The sequence below is a fragment of the Schistocerca nitens genome, chromosome 2 (genome assembly GCF_023898315.1).
Source record: "Schistocerca nitens isolate TAMUIC-IGC-003100 chromosome 2, iqSchNite1.1, whole genome shotgun sequence".
Classification (NCBI taxonomy): domain Eukaryota; kingdom Metazoa; phylum Arthropoda; class Insecta; order Orthoptera; family Acrididae; genus Schistocerca; species Schistocerca nitens.
This window is the reverse complement of record NC_064615.1, coordinates 430,282,144-430,306,547: the sequence shown is the minus strand read 5'-3', so window position 1 is coordinate 430,306,547 and position 24,404 is coordinate 430,282,144. Positions and strand designations below refer to the sequence as shown.

General features: G+C 43.5%; 1 protein-coding gene across 1 annotated transcript in view; it reads right to left on the bottom strand.

Annotated features, from left to right (window-relative positions):
* Window positions 1-24,404, bottom strand: part of LOC126235068 (uncharacterized) — a 42,040-nt gene that overhangs the window by 330 nt on the left and 17,306 nt on the right. The window contains exons 2-3 of the mRNA XM_049943802.1: window positions 17,001-17,268; window positions 9,729-10,133 (exon numbers count right to left, since the gene is read on the bottom strand). Of these exons, the coding sequence (XP_049799759.1) occupies window positions 9,729-10,133; window positions 17,001-17,268 (673 nt within the window). The remainder of the gene's footprint in view (window positions 1-9,728; window positions 10,134-17,000; window positions 17,269-24,404) is intronic.

Sequence of the window (24,404 nt, the reverse complement as noted above, 5' to 3'; positions counted from 1 at the left end):
GTGTATTATATGTAAGGAGCGTTCAGAAACAAAGAAACCAGTCAGAGGTTGTAAACTGGAAACCGAGGAAGGGCTCGTAATGCCACTGCCTACGGAACAAGAAAAAGGTGTGGTCCCTATAAGAGCGCCGAGACCCTAAGCTCGCCCCTAGACGGACATGGACGCACACCCTAGAGACGACAAAACGAGCACTCGCACTCGTCGAACATCCACTGCAATCAGTCACGCTGTAAACGGTGGAATGGTGGCTTCAAAAGAAGAGCAAAGGGGTGCAGCGCGTTTTCTGACATCCGAAGACGTGCAGGAAACACAAATTCCTCGATGAATGGCACAAGTAAATGAAAGGTACCGCATATCCGCTGTAAGGGCCAAGGCGTGGCACAGCCGCTTCAAGGAAGGACGGATGTCTTTAGCAGACGACGCATGATCTGGATCGATACATAACATTATCGGTACCATTGTACAGCCGGTAGATGCCTTCATTATCAAAGACCGGCGACTTATGGTGGCGGTTGTTGCCCAAGAGGTCGGGTTGAGCATCGGATCTGGCCGCGGTGGGCGTGCGGCTCTAGGCGCTACAGTCCAGAACCGCGGGATTGCTACGGTCGCAGGTTCGAATCCTGCCTCGGGAATCGATGTGTGTGTTGTCCTTAGGTTAGTTAGGTTTAAGTAGTTCTAAGTTCTAGGGGACTAATGACCTAAGATGTTAGGTCCCATAGTGCTCAGTACCATTTGAACCATTTGAGCATCGGAATTGCAACAGATAGACAGTTGTCTCCGTACTCGTGTGCCATTATTCGATTAATTTCCTTTCTCCACACTCCTTTCGCTGTAAGATAACGCATAAATCCCTTTGTGCTTCTTTCGACGTCTCCATTTCTATGTTTTCAGCGCTACTGAGTATGGTGCATTGTTGACGCTTGCACATGATCGCTCTGTCGTAACATGGATGTGCGCACATGTCCCCCTAACAGCAAATATCGGGTGTCGGAGTTCATATAGGGCCTCCAGCTCCTTCCTTAGGCTATCACTTAAGCGATTTTAATTTTACAGCCCTTGCCTCGCTTTCTTTTTAATTGCACCTTATACACTGGTGTCGAAACCAATACTGTGGACGCTATATCGCCAATAACGAAAGACACTGATCAGATAAAATTTTGTTCGAAGAAACATACCAATAAACTAAAATATCTGAGTAGAGCTCTTTAACATTAACAGATGCTGTTCCTCAGCAAGGAACGCTGCTGCCACATACGTTCAACAAAACACGAAATTTTGAAAATTGCCCTAATGTCAGCTGGAAGTATACGACCTTTGTACGGTTAGCCACTTCGAACAGCATGAATGAAGTCAACTAAAATATTTGAATGAACCTACACCATATAGTCTCATGGTATACTTTTTGATAACGTAATAAATAGTTATACAAACGCGAAGAGATCTTCGCAGGCTGTAAGACGATAATGTGCCAGTGTGGTGACGGAGCTGTAATCTTGTGGGGATGATCCACTCACTCAGTCATAGAATGATGAGGTCCCATACTCCGAGGGGCGTAGGGAACGACGCGGGAGACCCGCACCGCCGACAAGGCAAGTTCGTAGCGGAGGTGGTTTGCCATTGCCTTCCTCCGACTGTAATGAGGATGAATGATGTTGATGGAGACAACACAACAACACCCACTCATTTCGAGGCAGGGAAAATCCCTGACCCCGCTGGGAATCGAACCCGGGTCTCCGCGCGCGGGAAGCGAGAACACCACCGCAAGACCACGAGTTGCGGACCAGTCATAAAATGCTTGATAGTTACTGGTATTAGTGTAGTTATTGTCTTGTTGAAACCGTGCAACATCTCAAATACGCTAACAACTTACAAGTATCGGTAGTGCACAGCGATAACTGTCCGGAGCTGCTGAGAAGTGTCAACGACGGGTTTGAGTGGAGCTCGGGAATTCCCACATATCTGCTACTGGAAGTTGAAACCTCATGATGTCCTAGATATGATCAGTGGCATTGCCATAACCAACAGGTTCAAACATAGAACCGTCTTGAAAGTTTAGAATCAAATGATAATAGAGTAATTTCACAATGATCTGGTCTATATTTACGCATTTTAAAACACAATTCAGTGCAGAATTACTGCATTCGGTCGTTCCAAAGTTGGATCTGCTTGATGCTAACGTACTGCTTGGGTCAAGAGATAAGAGTTTATTGGTAATTCTAATCCAAGTTTCATAGTTAAGGCTGGAAGATGTAAAATTTTAATCGTTTTTTTAATAACGTGCTAAGGTAAAACTGATGGACAAGTTTTCAAATTCTAAAACGTGTTTTGTGTCATAAACGGCACAACCTATGATCACTATCGCAAACCATATAGCGGAAAGTGAATGTTACAAATAGACGTAAAGTGAGTTCAGATCAATAAAGATGAAAAACACTAATATCGCCGTAAAGAACAACACACAATTCACGCTGAGTTCCAAGTCTTGGTCCCGAAACCAAGGTAGCACATATACTTCATTATCAGCGTATGGAGGCTTCAGTACCGGTACACGAACTGCTAATTTAGTCGAAAGGCCAGATATGTATCTCCAGTAGAAGAAATGGTTCAAATGGCTCTAAGCACAATGGGACTTAACATCTGAGGTCATCAGTCCCCTAGATTTAGAACTAGTTAAACATAACTAAGGGCATCACACACATCCATACCCGAGGCAGGATTCGAACCTGCGACCGTAGCAGAAGTACGGTTCCCAACTGAAGCGCCTAGAACCGCTCGTCCACAGCGGCCGGCTGAAAAATATTACCATGACGCCGTCACTATCTTTATATTCTTTTCTTAAAACAAGCTGAAATTTGGAAATTTTTGGCAAGGTCTTATGGGGCCAAACTGCTAAGTTCATTGGTCCCTAAGTTTACACACAATCTAACTTATAGTAACTTACACTAAGGACAACACACACACCCATGCTCGAGGGAGAACTCGAACCTCCTACGGCTGGAGCCGTGCGAACCGTGACAAGGGGCCGCGTAATCGAGTTACTAACCGCAAAAAAGGTGCCTCCAATTGATAAACATGGGAGAATGGAAGCTGTATACGGTGATAATTGTATTGACATCATGATGAACTCGTCGGGGAAAATCGTACGTTAACAGAGACACAGCTCTCAGTTAATGTGGTTAGAGCGTTTGCAGAACGTCGGTATAGACAACCGTGTGAACAGTGGGTGTATAGAATTCTTTTTCTTGAAATGAGAGAGGGGATACCGGACGTCTGTCAAAAATTTTATTTCAGTTTTAAGCCTGAGGATGATCTCTCCCTTAAGAACCCTGTGACAGGTGATGAAAGCTACGTTCACCATTTTGACCACGGAAACAGGAGAGTAATAGTGCAGTTCCGCCACAAAGGATCACAGACGCCAAAAACAGTCAAGACCATCTCATCATCAGGCAAAGTCATGGTCGCAGTCTCCTCGGATGTTCAAGATGTGGTGCACTTGGAATTCATGCGTACAGACACCACCATAATCTAGAAGATAGTGCGAGATCCACAGAAAACTGAAGCATGAATTCGAAGAGTTCGTCTAGACACGAAGCTACCTCTCGTTCAGGATGACAACGCTAGACCAGACCGGAGCGCTGCGACATCTACAGCAATCTTACGCCTTGGGATCACTGTCATCGATCATCCTCCATACAGTCCCGACATGGCCCCATCCGGTCTTCATCTGCTTGCAAAACTTACAGAGGACTAGCGCGGACTTCACTTTGATAGTGATGAAGTGGTGCAAGCACAGGCGAGGTGGGGCAGTGGCTCCGTCAACAAGGATAAACATTCTACAGTGATGGTGTCAACAAACTAGTCTCCCGTTTGGAGAAATATATTTGTCACCAGGGTGATTATGTTGAGAAATAAAAATGTAGGCATAAGTAATGAATATGTGGAATGCTAATACTTTTGACAAAATTAGCTGTAAATTATCTATTGCTTGTTGATTACATAACTTCGCGACAAGCTCGTTTGGACATAAGTGTGAGGCATAGCGCCGTATAACGATCCTGCCTTGGAGGCGGTTAAGTGGGTGATGTGTCTCAGAGCTGGATAGTGACAGATGGTGACGCGAGACTGGACGCGCACGCAGTTTATGTATCAGCCGATAGAGGACAATATTGGATAGGAGGACTGTGATTTTAGTTTCGATGGTGCCCGCTAGAGTGCACTGAAGTAATAGAATGTCTTTCATAAACTGTTCTAGTATGTTCATAAAGTGTTATTATGTCTTTTTGTGTATGTAAAATGTTGTGTTTTAGCAGTATGAATGATGCGTGAACGTGGTTTAAGGTTAAATTGAAGATAATTGTTTAACGAGTTATGTAGTAGGATTTAGTATGCGAACATTTTGAAGAAGCATGGATATGGACAAAGGGGATTTTTGTAGAATAGATTTGTAAAGTAAGTTTATGGTAAATGGAAAGTTAATTCAAGTATAAATAAATATAGTAAATAACTTTATGCATAAACAAAACTTCAACATATTAGATAAATACGTCGATAAAAAGTGCAGTCGTTAGGTTTACTATTTTGAGATTGGTTATTGATGAAAAGCGCGGACTGACGCAGGAGAGTGTTGTTTTGCTATTGGCTGTTGAGTAAACTGACCAATGGTAAAGCATTATTCTTCGCGCGCCTTTCTCTGTTGGTAGAGAAGACTTAGAGTATTCTAGAGAGGGGTCGAAACCTAGCCATGAAACAGATCGGACGTGTGTAGTTGTAGTTCCGATAGAAATGAGAAGTTGCCGGATCCAGCAGTGTTTCATACATCAAATGTGTTGTAAAGTGACGGCATAATAATTCCGATGGGCGTGTAGAAATTTCGGAATTTTTAAGTGAATTGTGTGACAAGAAAAGACATATTGAGCACGTCGGTGGCTAAAAACAGTGACTGCATTTGGTACCGACAGACTTAATATTTGGCGAGCATTCTCAATAAAAAACAATCAGTATTTTTGTAGATATTACGTTTTCGGGAAATGCAACACCATAAACTTGCTAACGTGAGTGGAAGGGATTATCAGTGACTATGTTAAGACTAGCACGGACTTGGCAGTGATACTTGTTCACCTACGTTTCAGAATATATTAATTGAGCACAAAATTTCCAACCTTTCATTTGTGTGAAAACTTTCTCCCACAACGTAGATTAGTGACTTAAATTGCAGCCTGGTTCACGTCGAAGTACAGTAGGTTTCACTCGGCATTCCTACTGATGATCTGTTGAGACAATGTTCACAGGTAGGTGCAGGTCTGTCGTAAAGGGACGGAAAGAACTGCGCCGCCGCAAGTGCCATTATCAAATGTTCCTGTTGATATTACATTTATATATCATTTTATTCTGCGTCTATGTAATAATACTATGACATTTTATGTCATACCTACGTCTAGAATCATTTGGGAACATAATTTCTATTAGGCACCATACTGGTAACGTATTTACTCTGTATAGAAGAATGATAGTGAAATTGCGCATTCGTTCCAACGTGAACGCAGTATAACCATGAGATTTTATCTTATACTTCACTTACTTCTAAATCGAGTGTCATCCATAAATCATCTCAGAGTGCAAGTTATTTTATGTACCTTTTTGTTATTATGGGTCACTTTCTGTAGAACTTTCGTTTTATTTTTTGATAGTTGTAAAATAATGGATCGTTCTAGCGATGCTTTTTGTTTACAAGTAAATTATATCTTAAGTGTTCAGAGATATTTTTGCGGGAAATATTGTGCCTTATGTAGATATCCAATCTTAATGCTGTCTATCGTTTTAAATTTATTTTATAGTCTTCGTCCCTTTTCTTTTTCTACTACGTCAGTAAAGCGTTCCAGATAATATGTATGTGTGGAGTCCGTCTTTTTGTTTAGGATGTCTTTCCGATAACTATTTGAGTGCCCACAAATTTCCAGTTCTTCCGAAATGTTTATGGTTTGGCCTTTTTGTTTCCTATGCGGAATTTTCGAAGTGTTTTCAGCTGTGTTCGTTCTAAGGTTTTTATTTTTTAAGTGTAGATAGAAACTTGATTGGTTGCTTTGGCGGACTCTCGTGTGTTCTTTAAACTTAATACTAAAACTTTGTCCTGTGTGTCCGATCTAAAACTGTTGCAGACGTCGCAGAAATTTTTGTGTGAAACTGGGTTAGAAAAGATATGGACGTCGCTTTTCCTGGCATCGGCTTTGTTTATAAGTTAAGAAATACGAAAATACGATTAGCATTTCGCACTACCAATATGTTACAAAGACGGTAGCAGCAAAAAGTGACGCCCCTGTCTTCTCTAATCCAGGTGTATATAATATTTACTGGGATGACTGGAACAGTTTTTAGATCGGACAAAGAGCACGAAGTTTTAGTCTCAGATTTAAAGAACAGTCCAGGTTATATCTACACTTAAAAAATAAATATCAGAGACCGAACACAATCGAAAACGCTTTGAAAACTCTATACAGTATATCGAAAGCTGAGACCATGAAAATTTTGGAAGAACCGGGAATTTATGTGCACACAAATACATACCCGAATAACCTAAATGAACAGACGAACCTCAGGCATAAAAATTATCTGGAAAACTTTACTGACACAATAGAAAGACAAATGGGAGGAACACAAAAACATAAACAGAAAACAATATAAAACAATAAGTTTGGACGTTTACATAATGCACAATATTTGTGGCAAAAATTATCTGACTACGTAAGATATATTTACTTGTAAACATGAAGCATCACTGGAACGATCTGCCACTTTACAACTATCCATAAGTAACAGGAAAATTCTATAGCAACTAAATACATGATCTGTCTTAAGAACATAGTTCACAAAAAAATTACGGTCGAAGATGATTAAGGGAGATCATCCGACCTCGACGAAGTATAAGATAAAATCTCAGAGTACTATTACACAGACATTGAATAAAGTGATGTGTAGACGTAATGTCAATAGGAACAGTTGATAATGGAACATATGGGAAAACTTGTTTATCCTAAACTTAAGTGATCAAACAGAAATAAGCAATTTGCAGCTGATTTTGTGAAAATCAGATACAAGATGCCATACCCTGATCATACGGAAGCTGCGAGTGAAGCAGTTTTAATAAAGTCGGTTTTATATAAAAAGCTGTAAGAGTTTTGACATATAAAACAGGAGCCATTATTTTTCACCACGCCCTCGTAGTCCCCTACAAATACACACTGAAGAACCAAAGAAACTGGTACACCTACCCAATATAGTGCAGGGACCCCGCGAGCACGCAGAAGTGCCGCAAAACGCCGTGGCATGCACTCGATTAAAGTCTGAAGTAGTGCTAGGGGGAACTGACAACATGAATCCTGCAGGGCTGTCCATAAATCGTAAGAGTACGAAGGGGTGGAGATCTCTTCTGAACAGCACGTTGCAGGGTATCGCAGATATGCTCGATAATGTTCATGTTTGGGGAGTTTGGTAGCCAGCGTAAGTGTTTGAACTAAGATGAGTGTTGCTGGAGCCACTCTGTAGCAATTCTGGAAGTGTGGGGTGTCGCATTGTCCTGCTGAAGTTGCACGAGTCCGTTGCAATTCACAACGGACATGAATCGATGCAGGTGATCAGACAGGATGCTGAAGTACGTTTCACCTATTATAGTGGTATCGAGACGTATCAGGGGTTCCACATCACTCCAGCTGCACACACCCCACATCATTACAGAGCCTCTACCAGCTTCAACAGTGCCCTCCTGATATGCAGGGTCAATGGATTCATGAGTGTCTCCATACGCGTACAGGTACATCCGCTCGATACAATTTGAAACGAGACTCGTCCGACCAGGCAACATATTTCGAGTCATCAACGTCCAATGTCGGTGTTGACGTGCGCAGGCAAGGCGTAAAGCTTTGTGTCATGCAGTCATCAAGGGTACACGAGTGGGCCTTGGGCTCCGAAAGCCCATATCGTTGATGTTTTGTTGAACTGTTCGCCGGCTGACACTTGTTGATGGCCCAGCATTGAAATCTGCAGGAGTTTGCGAAATAGTTGCACTTCTGTCACGTTCCACAATTCTCTTCAGTCGTCGTTAGTCCCGTGCTTGCAGCATCTTTTTCCGGCCGCAACGACGTCGGGGATTTTATATTTTACCTGATTCGTGATATTCACGGTGCAATCGTGGAATGGTCGTCCGGGAAAATTCTCGCTTTATCGCTACCTTGGAGATGCTGTGTTCCATCGCTCGTGCGCCGACTGTAACAGCATGTTCAAACTCAGTTAAATCTTGATAACCCGCCATTGTAGCAGCAGTAACCGATCTAACAACTGCGACAGACATTTGTTGTCTTATGTAGGCGTTGCCTACTGCAGCAGCGTATTCTGTCCGTCTACATATCTCTGTATTTGAATACGTATGCCTATAACAGTTTCTTTAGCGCTTCAGTTTGAAAGATTAAGCTCAGACCTCCTTGCCTGGGCACGACAGATGAAAGCTGATGTCGTCAAGCCCTGAATAAAAATTGCGCAACGGTTAACTGGGGAGGGAAGTTTGAGAGCGCTACCTAGAGAGCGTGCCCTTTCTGTACTATACTAGGCAAGGGGCTGTAGGACTCACACGCTGATGTGTGGCTCCCTGCAACCTATATCTTTTATTTTAAATGAATTCCTTTAACTTGACTACACCTTTGTGATTTTTAGGGTATGTTAAAGATTGATGACAATTTATTTATTTTAAACATTATCACTCGACTTTACAGGCATTGCAGCAATCGACCCAGTTTACAGATATTAGAATTTTACAACTTATAGGTCGGGTATATTATATACTAATATGCACGCACATTTCTACGGGCAAGAAGGACTTGCGTTGGCCAAATGTATACCACCAAAGTCTCCCAATATTTTACATGGGAAATCCACTATGAGAGGAGGATAACGGGCAAACTGGGGACCAGATACATTAACACGGGGGGTCAAATTTCCGAAATTAAACGAGAACATTCATTTCCTTACACAATCCGAAGCTGAAAATAAAAGAATTAGTGCAAACATTCAAATACGTCTCTTCCACGCGCGAACATCGAGACAGACGCACTGAGGGCATGTCTGCTCACTTACCCGTCTTCTGTAACACTCCCAGAATATCGCGGGCACCCAGAGGTCTTCCTGGGCCCCGGTGGAGGGGATTGTCGAACCACTTGGCCGTGACCAACCTCTCCACCCCAAATTTGTAACACTAGAACGTCTTTGACTTTTAACTGCATGTGTAGTCTCTCTGATCCCCTACCCAGGAGGAAGGTTGGCACCAATATACTAAAGAACTACTTCCCAACTAAGATTTGGCCACGCTTTATGGAAAGGTGTGAGGAGGATTAGGAAAGTTCATGCGCAGATTCACATTCATGTACAAGAAATGCATAATACACGACACATGTAAATATGTATTATGAAGCCTGACACATTTCTTTCCAGCCGTCCACACGGGTTCTGTTGCACCCGCGGCCGGCCGCGTCGTGCAATAAAAATTGGCGGCGGAGCCGCTTCCGTTTGTATTTCCCGGTGCGAGCGAGCAGCGAAACCTGCTGCTTATGGAGCGGAAACTACTGTACCGTTTGATGTTCTTCAGTGCAGAGGATTGCTGTAGGCATACGGTCTCTTTGGACACGATGCATCATTTTACAATGCCAGAGGGTTTTAACGCTGGCTCAGAACAAATGGAAACTCACCCTCATCAGTGAGGAAGCCGCTTCCGGCGTCGGCGTGTATGCCGACGAAGACGTCCCCGGTGACGTTGTGCTGGTGCAAGGCGGCCAGCAGCTCCTCGGCGTGTGAGTCTGTGCGCGGCACGGCCAGCAGGGCGGCCTCTCCGCGGCAGGCGGCGGCGGCGGCGTCGCGGTCTTTGGACAGCGGGTGCAGGCGCAGCGCGCTGCCGTCGCCGGCCAGCCAGTAACCGCGAGGCAGAGCGGCGCCCGCCGGCTGCTCGCAGACGAAGGTGAGCGGCCGCGAGCACGGCCACACCGACAGCCCGACGCCGCGGCCGCCTCGCGGGCCGCTCAGCGTGCAGCAATCCTCCAGCGGCACCACGCCCTCCTCCTCCCACTCGTGGAACGCCAGCTTCTTTACGTCGTCGCCTGCCGACACGCACTCGTCACAAAACCGCACCGCGACTGCGGCAGTTTACTCTTACCGCGACATGCTGAGCCCTCAAAGCTAAATCTGTAAGACACTGTGTGCACCTGGAGTCGTATTTCATTTACAGTATCTCTGCAGCAGAAGACACGGCTGGCTACGAGGAAGTACTACCTAACAAAGACAATATCATCTTCAATGGCGACCAAAAACTTAAAGTGGCTACCTGTTCTCTCTTATACGAACGACATGTACACTACTGGCCATTAAAATTGCTACACCAAGAATAAATGCAGATGATAAAAGGGTGTTCATTGGCCAAATATATTATACTAGAACTGACATGTGATTACATTTTCACGCAGTTTGGCTGCATAGATCTAGAGAAATCAGTACCCAGAACAACCACCTCTGGCCGTAATAACGGACTTGATACGCCTGGGCATTGAGTTGCTTGGGTGGCGTGTACAGATACAGCTGCCCATGCAACTTCAACACGATACCACAGTTCATCAAGAGTAGTGACTGGCGTATTGTGACGAGCCAGTTGCTCGGCCACCATTGACCAGACGTTTTCAATTGGTGAGAGATCTGGAGAATGTGCTGGCCAGGGCAGCGGTCGAACATTTTCTGTATCCAGAAAGGCCCGTACGGGACCTGCAACATGCGGTCCAGCATTATCCTGCTGAAATGTAGGGTTTTGCCGGGATCGAATGAAGGGTAGAGCCACGGGTGGTAACACATCTGATATGTAAAGTCCACTATTCAAAGCGCCGTCAATGCGAACAACATGTGACCGAGACGTGTAACCAATGGCACCCCATACCATCACGCCGGGTGATACGCCAGCATGGTGATGACGAATACACGCATCCAATGTGCCTTCACCGCGATGTCGCCAAACACGGATGCCACCATCATGATGCTGTAAACAGAACCTGGATTCATCGGAAAAAATGACGATTTGCCAATCGTGAAGCCAGGTTCGTCGTTGAGTACACGATCACAGGCACTCATGTCTGTGATGCAGCGTCAAGGGTAACCGCAGCCATGGTCTCCGAGCTGATAGTCCATGCTGCTGCAAATCGTCGAACTGTTCGTGCAGGTGGTTGTTGTCTTGCAAACGTCCCCATCTGTTGACTCAGGGATCGAGATGTGGCTGCACGATCCGTTACAGCCATGCGGATAAGATGCCTGTCGTCTCAACGGCTAGTGATACGAGGCCGTTGGGATCCAGTATGGCGTTCCGTAATACCCTCCTGAACTCACCGATTCAATATTCTGCTAACAGTCATTGGATCTAGACCAACGCGAGCAGCAATGTCACGATTCGATAAACCGCAATCGCGATAAGCTACAGTCCGACCTTTATCAAAGTCGGAAACGTTATTGTACGCATATCTACTCCTTACACAAGGCATCACAACAACGTTTCACCAGGCAACGCCGGTCAGATGCTGTTTGTGTATGAGAAAACGGTTGGAAACTTTCCTCATGTCAGCACGTTGTTGGTGTCACCAAAGGCGCCAACCTCGTGTGAATGCTCTGAAAAGCTAATCATTTGCATATCACAGCATCTTCTTCCTGTCGGTTAAATTTCGCGTCTGTAGCACGTCATCTTCGTGGTGTAGTAATTTTAATGACCAGTAGTGTAACATACATTTTTCGCTCGTTGAAATAAACAGCAAACAGTTGCACCAAACAAATTTTATTCCTTTACCTATTTTAGGCACCTTGTGCCCTTCTTCAGAAGTTTATAAATATTGAATTATTTGGAACGTCAAAAAGTGAGACGTGTGCAGTACGTTGTTCGTAGTGCCAGTGCATGTAGCATATGACCACAGTAATATGCTGAACACACCATACTTTTGACGCTCACAAATAAGCTGTTATTTATAACCCTCTGAAGAAGTGAGGTAGCGCCTTAAACCAGTAAAGAAATAAAATTACCTTTTTGCAGCTGGTAGCTGTTTATTTCAACAAACAGAAATGCTGTTGCTGATGGTGGAGGATATCCTATATCTTTCCCGCGCGTGTTTGGTCGTTTCCGTGAGTACTGTGTACACCAGGGCAAGAGGGTTTCTCCATCAGAGGTGTAATCTTTCAAGGGCGAGTAATTTCTCCACGAAGGCAGGTTTTCAGAGCCGCCCGCGGTGGCCGTGCGGTTCTAGGCACTTCAGTCCGGAACCGCGAGACTGCTACGGTCGCAGCTTCGAATCCTGCCTCGGGCATGGAAGTGTGTGATGTCCTTAGGTTAGTTAGGTTTAAGTAGTTCTAAGTTCTAGGGGACTCATGACCTCAGATGTTAAGTCCCATAGTGCTGAGAGCCATTTGAACAACAAGGTTTTCAGGAACTCATTGGTGAATAGGTTCTAACGGAAGCACCGTACAGAAGCAAGATAAGCGGTACAAGAAATGGCCATTCGAAATGCCTTCTTTCTGCTCTTGATACTGACTAGCTGGAAGGCTTAAATGTTAAATAAGTTGGTGAAGAGTTTTGGGAGGTCTCAAATTCGAGAGGTCCGTCGGTAGCCCTAGTGGGCTGTAGAAGTCGTGGGACCTTTCGAGCGGCATTGGTGTTCTCACAGCGTATTTCAGAGGTCGGGAGAAGGAGGATCCTGATCAGCCTCTTCCTACACTATGGAAACTGAGAGATTCCATAAGTGCGTTCCCTTTCGCGGATGAGGATTTCGGGCAGATTTTTCCAGTGTTTTGATGGGTGACACTTTTAATTGAGCATGCAGGTACTCGGCATGCAAACGCTTAGATCAGATCCCGTTGCCAGTAGCCAGCTGGAGGTAGTGGTTTTGAAAACGAAGTGGATTTTACGAGGTTTGATAGAAGCCAATAAATTATGTCTGTTTCCGTGATAATTTGAGAGAGATCTTTTGTGTGACTCTTTCCCTATTGACGTAGAACGGTATTCCTGTGCCACTGTATGGACTATCAGCGGTGGTTACTAGCAGGCGTTAGGAGCCGGTTTACTGAACTATTAGCTCTGAACATATTCTACGAATAATACTCACAACATCGCTTAATAAATATCTTTATTTATAACGTTCTTTCAGCTACTGCCACCATCAAATCTAAAGTTAGAACTTGTAAAACAATCTTCAGTGTCAGTATCAGTAAATCCTATGCGTAATTGGAACATCCCTATGCCAGATGGTGGAAAATTAAAAAAAAGGCTGGAAATTTAAAAGTCAAAGATAGAGGTGAGACATACAAAATTAACAGGAAATTTAAAAAGAATCGAAGAGAGTGGGACTAGTCCAATTGTACTGGTAAGAAAATTAAAAAACACCAGTTACAGTGAAGTGTTAAAATGACGCCTGAAAATGGACAGATTTGCAGTCAAAAGTTATGTAATCTCCACTTGAAAGGCAAAGATATGCGTTACTTCCGCGAAGCTCAGACATATTTGTATACGTATTATATCAGCCTAATACTAAAGTTATATGTAAAAATGGCACCATGGTCAAAGGTATGCTTTATTTTCGCAATATTTATGTAAAACTGGGTACACACTTACCTACAGTGCAATATTAAAACGATGCGTTGAAACTGCGCCGAGTTGCATTACTTCACTTAAAAGTCAAAGATAATTAATCAGCATGATATTGGAATGCTATGCAGAAATAGCTCCATGTTGAAAGAACTGCATTGTTTAAGTAAAACGGTACATACGCAAGACTACACTATACAAGTAACACAGTGCTAACGTCAAGTATTATGAGGTTATTTTCCACACTCAGACACACACACACACACACACACACACACACACACACACACAAACACAGGTTGCTTATTGCAATATGAAAGTGTAATTACAGAACTCTATGAAAATTCGAGGTTTGTAGAAAAATACAATACTGGGCTATTTTGGGTTTATTTAATTTATGTTACTTATTTATTTCTCGAATCTACATCCGGACTGTCTGCCTTCTGTTTCCTTGTGATTGGCTCTAGGCAGTGACCAGTCTTACATTACCAACTAACACAATTGGTATAGTTCTGCCATAATGCATTTTTTTTCTAATTTACCGCTAGTTTGTATATTACTCACCACCACTATATTTTATTATTCAATTTCCCCCATTTTTGTAAATTTCTCATCGTTTGACACCTTGGATGTTGAAAAATTTCCCATTATCCGCCATATTTATGAGCTCTTAGCACGGCTCGCAGATCTCCTTCTGCATGTGGGTAACCCAGGTCTTCGGGAGTTTTCTTTTAAAGTTTGAGAAAACACTCTTTTTGGTATCGAATACTAATTGCGATTCTTCTACAAAGCAAATCCTTTCACAAATTTATTGCTGTATTAACTTAACACAAATCACGATTAGTGACATGAGATTTCACAACTAAGTGAGTTAGTACAATAATTGAAGAAATCGTTAGTGTCAGATCCAGAATATTACTTAAATCCCAGCTTCTTCCCCCAGTTTCCACTATCCCCACCCCTCTCGCGATCAGTACGAAAGCCAGAGATTTTCTGTTTAGAGTGTTCTATACTTGCCTTCAGGTCTAATGATCTCCTTATCGATTGAACCTGAAGCTATAATCTTTCTTCATTCCCTACCTGGGCTCCAGGAACAGTTTCATGCGGGCGTTCGAAACCAAACAGATCCGAAAGGGTACGTATAAACATATTAGAACTGCGATTCATTACATTACTTGTAAATACCACTGAATGAAAGAAACTGCGCTACGCCACAGTTCTTGATGATTTCTTTTTTTCGCCACAACGAGTTTCTGGCCTGAGCCGAAGGTCAGACTGTAGCGAGGATATGTTGTACAAATTTCTCACTATTTTTTGTTACGAGGAAAGGAAACTAGCTACGGAAAAAATACCATTTTTCAGAAAGTATGGCTTATTGTTTTTTTTCCTTCAGTGGTATTTATGGAAAAAGGCACGGTCATCTCAAACCACTGTGGATGCCGTTAATCTCTCCCGAAAATAAATGGATAGGCCAAACACTGCCGACTCAGGTGTGTGGTGTATTAGGAATCCATACCCCAATTAAGAAATATGCCTGTCTCAAATGCCTCGCAGTTGTGGAGGGAAGTTGGGACATATAACTGCTCAAGTGTTCAAAATAATGAAGTATCACATCAAAAAAGTATTTGATTGACAGTATAGAAATGTTAGTTAACTATACAAGCGTATTATTGGAAAAAACATGTTTTAACAGAACGAAATCGTGTTCTCAACAAAGAATTCAAGTCCAATGTGGGTGATCTTTGGTAATCCACCTATTCGAAATTTATTATGCATATGTGGTCAGCGTGTTGAGGAAAATGAAATACACTACTGGCCATTAAAATTGCTATACCAAGAAGAAATGATGATGATAAACGGGTATTCATTGGACAAATATATTGTACTAGAACTGACATATGATTACATTTTCACGCAATTTGGGTGCGTAGATCCTGAGAATCCAGTGCCCACAAGAACCATCTCTAGCCGTAATAATGGCCTTGATACGCCTGGGCATTGAGTCAAACAGAGCTTGGATGGCGAGTACAGGTACAGCTGCCCATGCAGCTTGAACACGATGCCACCGATCATCAAGAGTAGTGACTGGCGTATTGTGACGAGCCAGTTGCTCGGCCACCATTGACCAGACGTTTTCAATTGGTGAGAGATCTGGAGAATGTGCTGGCCAGGGCAACAGTCGAACATTTTCTGTATCTAGAAAGGCCCGTAAAGGACCTGCAACATGCGGTCGTGCATTATCCTGCTGAAATGTAGGGTTTCGCTGGGATCGAATGAAGGGTAGAGCCACGGGTGCTAACACATCTGATATGTAACGTCCACTGTTCAAAGTGCCGTCAATGCGAACAAGAGGTGACCGAGACGTGTAACCAATGGCACCCCATACCATCAGGCCGGGTTTTACGCCAGTGTAGCGATGACGGATACACGCTTCCAGTGTGCGTTCACCGCAATGTCGCAAAACACGGATGCCACCATCATGATGCTGTAAACAGGACGTGGATTCATCGGAAAAAATGACGTTTTGCCATTCGTGCACCCAGGTTCGTCGTGGAGTACACCATCGCAGGCGCTCCTGTCAGTGATTCAGCGTCAAGGGTAACCGCAGCCATGGTCTCCGAGCTGATAGCCCATGCTGCTGCAAACGACGTCGAACTGTTCGTGCAGTTGGTTGTTGTCTTGCAAATGTCCGCATCCGTTGACTCAGAGATCGAGATGTGGCTGCACGATCCGTTACAGCCATCCGGATAAGAGGCCTGTCATCTCGACTGCTAGTGATACGAGGCCGTTGGGATCCAGCACAGCGTTCCGTATTACCCTCCTGAACCCACCAGTTCTGCTAACAGTCATTGGATCTCGACAAACGCGAGCAGCAATGTCGCGTTACAGTAAACCGCAATCGCGATAGGCTACAATCCGACCTTTATCGAAGTCGCATACGTTATGGTACGCATTTCTCCTCCTTACACGAAGGATCACAACAACGTTTCACCAGGCAACGCCGGTCAACTGCTGTTTGTGTATGAGAAATCGGTTGGAAACTTTCGTCATGTCAGCAAGTTGTAGGTGTCGCCACCGGCGCCAACAATGTGTGAAATATGTGGATAGGTAATCATTTGCATATCACAGCATCTTTTTCCTGTCGGTTAAATTTCGCGTCTGTAGCACGTCATCTTCGTGTTGTAGCAGTTAGTGGCCAGTAGTGTACTTCTAGCAAATCAAAGTATTCGAGAATATTAAAAATGTAACAGTAATATTAAAAATGTAAGACAGTAAAGTGGTACTAGAAATTTTAGTTTGGACTCTGAAACTGACCGTGTGTAACTTATACATGAGCCAGTCTTAAGACGGCAGCGCGACTTACCCAGCAGGGTGGTGAACTTGGACATGAAGGGCGCGTGCCGCCGGATGCCGACCCAGGCGTGGTGCAGGCGGTGCGCGGCCAGCAGGTCTGCGATGGCCCTGGCCTCGGCCGGCGTCTCCGGCACGGCGAGGTGGGCGCCGTCGCGCAGGCACCGGTTCTCCGCGTCGATGAAGCCTCGCTGCGTGCGGTAGACGCGGTACAGGCCGACACCCGCGACCAGCTGGTAGCCCGGCAGCAGGCGGCGGGCCGCCACTGCGCACACGTCACGCTGCATGCAGCACAGGTGGGAACACAGGGGGCCAAGTGCGCGAGGACACCGCTCACACTGCCGCCACTTCAGCAGCAGTTTGTGGTGGATCTTTGATTTATTACTTACCATTCGTACCGGAGTTCATCGTAACGCCACGGATTGATTTGAAATTTTGACATAATTTAGCATTATAATACGCCCGGGGTTTTAAATATAGGGTGATTTTAATTAAAGGTAAACTTTCAAACCGCTGTAGAAATAACACCACTGGTCAAAATGACGTCAAACTGCAACGGAATATTATCGGAGAAGGGGGAAAACGTGTGGCAGAATGAAAATAAGTACTTACAAAATGTAGGAAGAGATGGCGCTATAAGCATCATACTTTAACAGCGGGCGAATGCAAATGACAAATGAAGGAAAATTCTATAGCAACTAAATACATAATCTGTGGTGTCAACGCCAGACACCACACTCGCTAGGTGGTAGCCTTTAAATCGGCCGTGGTCCGTTAGTATACGTCGGACCCGCGTGTCGCCACTATCAGTGATTGCAGACCGAGTGCCGCCACACGGCAGGTCTAGAGAGACTCCCTAGCACTCGTCCCAGTTGTACAGCCGACTTTACTAGCGATGGTTCACTGTGTGCATACGCTCTCATTTGCAGAGACGACAGTTCAGCATAGCCTTCAGCTACGTCATTTGCTACGACCTAGCAAGGCGCCATATTCCGTTACTATAAGTATTCTGGACAAATAATATTGTGAATCATGTACCGTCAAGAGCGACGTCCATCATTAATGGATTAAAGTTAAGTATCAAAGTAATTACGTCCTCTTTCTGAATTCTAATTCCTTGTCATGTTCCCGACCTCACGTCAGTATAGTCCTTCCCTCGTCACGCCAGCCTGCGTGAGCTAAAACGCGTGCATTTCGGCCCCCACTAGTAACACGGTTCTGCCAACACAAAATAATCTGTCTTAACAACATAGTTCACAAAAAAATTACGCTCGAAGATGGTTAAGGGAGGTCATCCGATCTCCAAGTAAGTATAAGATAAAATCTCAGAGTACTATTACACAGACATTGAATAAAGTGATGTATAGACCTAATGTCGATAGGAACAGTTGATAATGGAACATGTGGGAAAATTTATTTGTCCTGGTCACACGGAAGCTACGAGTGAAACAGAGAAGAAATTGTTTAATAAAGTCGGTTTTATATAAAAAGCTGTAAGAGTTTTCACATTAAAAACTGGAGGCATTATTTATCACCACGCCTTCGTAGTTCCCTAATGATAGTCACTGAAGAGCCAAAGAAACTGGTACGCCTGCCTAATATAGTACAGGTCGTCCGCGAGCACGCAAAAGTGCCTCAAAACAACGTGGCATGGACTCGACTAATGTCTGAGGTAGTGCTAGGGGGAACTGACACCATGAATCCTGCAGGGCTGTCCATAAATCATAAGAGTGCGTGCGGGTGGAGATATATTCTGAACAGCACGTTGCAAGGCATGTCAGATATGCTCGATAATGTTCATAGTTGGGGGGTATGGTAACCAGCGGAAATGTTTAAACTCATAAGAGTGTTCCTGGAGTCACTCTAAAGCAATTCTGGTCGTGTGGGGTGTCGCATTGTCCTTCTGGAACTGCCCAAATGAAAAAAAAAAAAAAAATGAATCATACAACAATGCCTAAGGTGCACGTTTGTCGTTAAACAAACTGTACTACTTAGTGTACATGGATGCACAGGTGTGGTGCTGTTAGTTACATAAACGCATCCACCACGGAAAGGTCATATCACATCGGTTGGCAAAACTCGGTTTCCAAAAGTCCGGAGGCGCACAACTGCATAAAAGCCATCAATCACAACCGTTTTTAATTGTTCTAAGGCCAAAAACCGCTTTAAAAACATCAATCAGAATCAAGTCGGATTATTAATTTCCGTGTGACTGGCGAAAAACATATTGAATATGCTTTCCACCGTTTTCTGCAACAAGTTGAAATCGAGAAACAGCAAGTTCCACAACTGATCGAAAGGCTTCCGGGCTCAAGTTCAGAATGTGTTGCGCAATGCGTGCTTTCAGTGCAGCTAGGTTTGCAATAGGAACACTGAAAACAACATACTTCAGATATCCCCACAGCCAGAAGTCAGACGGATTACGATCAGGTGATCGGGACGGCCAAACGGTAGGGAAATGACGGCTGATAATTCGAGCATTTCCGAAATGGCGTGGCAGCAGCTGCTTAACTGGATTTGAAATGTGCGGAGGCGCGTCATCTTGTATAAAAATCATCCCATCCACAAATCCACGCTGTTGGAGAGCTGGAATGACGTGATTGCGCAAAAGACACTCATAGCGCCTACTAGTGATGGTACAGATAACAGGACCGGAAGCACCTGTGTCTTCGAAAAAATATGGCCTTATGATAAATGATGCTGTAAACCCGCATGACTCAGTGACCTTTTCAGGATGAAGTGGTACTGGTTGCTTCGTGTGTGGATTTACCGTTGCCCATATTCGATAATTCTGTGTGTTGACATATCCTATCAGATGCAAGTGGGCTTCGTCTGTCCACAAAATCTTCCACGGCCAATCATTGTCCACTTCCACCCGAGCAAGAAATTCTAAAGTAAAGGTCTATCTTGCTGGCAGGTCAACAGGAAGCAACTTCTTCACTTGGCTAATTTTGAATGGATACAAAGAAGGATGTTTCGTTGGATTTTACGCACCGGTGCTCACTCGTATGTCGAATGTTCGGGCAATGCTCCGTGCACTAGACTTTTTCACACCACCATTCGTCTCCTCCTGCATTGCTGTGGCAACTGCTTCCACTGACGTCGAATCAATTCGTTTCCTCCGTCAACCAGGTTGCACACCAAAAGAACATGTCTTTTCGAATTTCCGAATCATTTTCTTCAGACCCACGGCAGTCCTCGAACCAACGCCTTTTTACAAGCCCTTCAGTGTCTGGAACTTCTGCAGGGCGATGTGTGCACCATCGTCATTCTTGTAATACAGCTTTACAAGCAGAGCGCGATCCTGCATTCGGACAGTCATGACGAACGTCGCAGACGCGAAAGGAGGAAAAGCCGTGTACCTGGTGTGTTAATATCAACTTTAATGGGTCTTGCACGTGACAGGTGTTTTCCTTTACGTATTCTGACACATATAGCGCCGTCTATTGATCACTTTTCACACTATTTTTCTTCTTCTGCCATACGTTTTCCCCCTTCTCCTATAATATTCCGTTGCAATGTGACTCATTCTGATCAGTGGTGTTATTTCTACAGCGTTTTGAAAGTTTACCTTTAATTATAACCACCCCGTGCTAGTGTTTAATAAGTTTGCGAAATGTGTTGCGAGTAGCTCTAGTAGTAAAACGCTAAAGACGCAGAGTCTCACGCGTCTCAATGTTTGTGACGTCCTATCTCCTGAAATATGTATGGTACAGTGATATAAATTTTCCAGCACACTTAGTGATATATGCCGATACTGTATGCACAATAAGTTGCGAACAGAATTAGTAGTAACGATGTAGTACATTGAAACGTCAAGCCTGATGCAGCCGTTTTACCGTATGTACAGCGAAAGTGTAGTAAGCCATTACCTATTTCCCTTTCGCCATTTTATGGCAGGTGTCAATGAAAAAAAATTTTGGGGAATATTTGAAATTAGGAATTATGTGAAGTTTATTGCCAGTCGCTAAGTTCTCTCATTCTCGAATAGTGGCTCCATAAATCTATTTTCACGCTGTAACATCTCATTGTTCATGACGTCATACTTCCTCAACTATGTATCTTACTCTTTATTTTTTTTTTTTTTTGGGAGAGTCGTGGGGGCGGGGGGGGGCGGGGGGCGGGGGGCGGAGGCATAGGTGTACGGAGAATAACTCATCAAAGTTTCAACGCAGTCGGATGATTGGTTTAGGGAAGCACAGAGGACAAAAAGACACAGGAACATCCATTTTCATTTGTGTAGGTATTGTAATATAACTGCGCTCGAGTGGACTAATGGAGACTGATAACAAATGTAAAGAATGTAAACAGAGCAAATGTTATTTTCGGACCAGATTGTTCACTCATCGGCTGTAAATGAATATATTTCCCTCGCCAAGATTTAAATGATAAGGTAGTAACAGTGCTGAACGATAGAACGAAGCAGTAGGAATTGTCTTCAACGAAAGAATTTGATGGTGTGGATCATGCAGCATATTTGAAAAAGTTGTAAAATTAGATGTTTAGGGGATAAAGCTCAACCATGGTGCACTTCATATCTAGCGAGTAGAAAGCACAGGGTTGTCATTCGGGGTAAGAAACAAGGAAGAGGTCAGCCAGCATGTGGCTGGGGTAAACTACAGTGGGTGGTGCCACAGGTTTCTGTTCTGGATCCGCCGCATCTCTTGACATGTATCAGTACAGTGCCACTAATCGTGACAGATGACTCGAAACAGTTTTCTTTTTCAGGATGACACAAATGTTATTGAGGAAGACGTGGAAAATAGTGTAACTGATAAGCTCGTGGCTTTCGGAGAACTGATTAACACTTAACTGGAAGGAAACGGAATGCATATATTTCTGTCAGGGACATGCTGTAATAGCGAAATTTTACTCAGTGGGGATCGATAAGTCGAGGTTACATGGAAAGCTTTCCTGAACGTGTGACGTTAAAGAAATTGTGCAAAATCTGAGTACTGCTGCTATCTTCATTACAAGGCACCGATGACCTAAGCAGTTTGGTCCCTTGGAAATTCACACACACATTTTCATTACAAGAATAATCTTTACCACCTGCGACACTGAAACGTAAAGACTTGTCTACTTTGCTTTCTTTCACTTTGTTGTCGTGTACGGTGTTACATTCCGGACCAGCTTTGCAAACTCACCAAGAATATTTTTAGTCCATGAAAGGGCGGTCAGACTGATCTCCGGTGTCAGTTCGCGAACTATTTGTGGGGCCCCTGTTCAGGAGTTGCAGAATGCAGTCTGCCGTCCCTTTACATATATTCAGTCATATGATTATAGTTGACAGGATAGACTTAGTCATAAGAAACTGCAACTTTCATTCAGTGAACACTAAATGGAAAAACGATATTCACTTCGAGAATGTTTCCGTTTCACTAAAAGATATCCACTGTTCAGCAGGATTCATTTCCAATAGTCTTCCAGTAGAATTGAAAAACATTGAGTAGTAGAAACTCAGTTCAGATCTAAATTAAATGGTTTCTTCGTAGCACATGCTTCCGTTTTGGACAGGAGTACCTTGCAGTGATTCAGAACTTTGCTGTGTAATGTGTTAACAAGTAAAAAAATTTTTGAAACAGAAAAGTATATGAGAAACTGTACGAATAAATAACACAGTACAGGGAAAATTCTGTAATTGTCCACCAGTGTTCTGTAAACTATGTACTGACTCGTTCCAGGACAACGCATATACTCACAAAACCTGCTAATTAATCAAAAATATAAAGGAAACACTTGTAAGCTCATTATTTTTATGAAAATCTCTCAGAGTCAGATTGAGTCTTTATTTACTGGTATTCTGAGAGAACGAGAGTCTGGTCAGGTGCTCTGTTGGCGGTAGTTGTTAAGTGAGTGTGATTCAACAAGTGGTGAGTGGCAGGTGGCTGGGATGAGGCTAGCGGTGACAGACGCGTTTCCGCAGCATTCTCGGACGTCGGCTCTTCGTCTTACGTGGCGGCAGCCAGAGGAGAGACAGAGCCTTATTGGAGAGGTCATTGCTGCGTAAGACTTGCTGACTCTCATAACGCTCCCAGTCAATGTACTGAGCGACTTAAAGGTTTTAGTGAAGTGCCACATCTGATGGCTCCCATCGAAGTCTCTAAGTGTCACACTCTAGGAGGACCACTGTTCTAGCACCCTGCGTAGTTTTCAAAGGATGCTTACTCAGTCAGCTGAATTTTTTACCAGCACCTTTCCTAGCTGTTGTGTAGCACCCACTTTTCCCACAGCAAAAAAGGGACACACATTCACGAAGAAAGTTTGCTTCTGAAAGCAGTCCTTCGCTACGGCAACCTTCATTTGCTTCACAACCTGCAAATATCCCGTGTCCAGAGACTGCCTTTTCCTCGCTCCGTTGATTTACGGTCACCCTGTACATAAGAGATTTGTCATATAAAGTAAACAGATCTATTTCACTGTTCGTTAACGATGCTGTTCTCATAGATGTTGTGATGAAACTGGGTGTGATCTTTTTTTTTTGGGGTACTTGTTGACAATGAGGTACATTGTCAAACACTTGTCGAAAATCTAAGTCATCTCTTATTTCGCTATATGCAAGATATCCTTTTTGAATTAAGAAAGCTTTATTTCACACAAGTGGTTTTTGTAGATCCCCAGTAGATTCGTTGACAGAGTATTGTTTTCCTTTTGGAACGTCTTAATGTTCGGGCATGAAATATAACGCTAAATAGACTGACGACAGCGATATCCGTCCGTAAATATCTTTTTTTTTTTTTTTTTTTTAAATGAGAGGACTACAGTAAATTCAAGCCATGCGACAATATTCGATGTGCGACATATGTTCCGTAAATGTGAGCTAGAGGACGGTCCATTAGCGCAGTGCATTGAGTGCAAAAATAATTATATCAGAGCCAGTCGCGTTCTTCGTTTTGGTTGTTATTAAATATTTTTTAATGCTGGCAATCTACAATGCAATAGCTTTCATTTTACGAATCAGTGCACAGTTCGGATATTGGTAAATAGTAATTTCGTTTTGAATTCATTTTAAAAGCACATTTCCATGCTAGAACTGTTAGATTCAGTTTCTGTACCGGAATTGGTCGGTATTATACACAGGTTGTAGGTGTGTAAATGTAGTTACTTTTATCTGTGGTACCATAATATGCACAACAAACTGTATATTAGTTGTTTGTTCTCTGCATCGAAGAGTCTTTCCACAGATACGTCACAAACTTTATGACCTGATGATTTTTGCATGGCTGTAACTGCACCGGTAAGTGGTCTTTGTCTATAGGTATACACTAACCGTTCCACGTCCATGCATCCACAATTCAGCACTTGAAATGTTGTACAGGGGAAAATAAGCATTATCGGCTTGCTCTTGGTACACATACTTGAAGGTATTAACAAACCTAAAAATGTATGACTTGTAATAGTTATAATTATTGGTCTA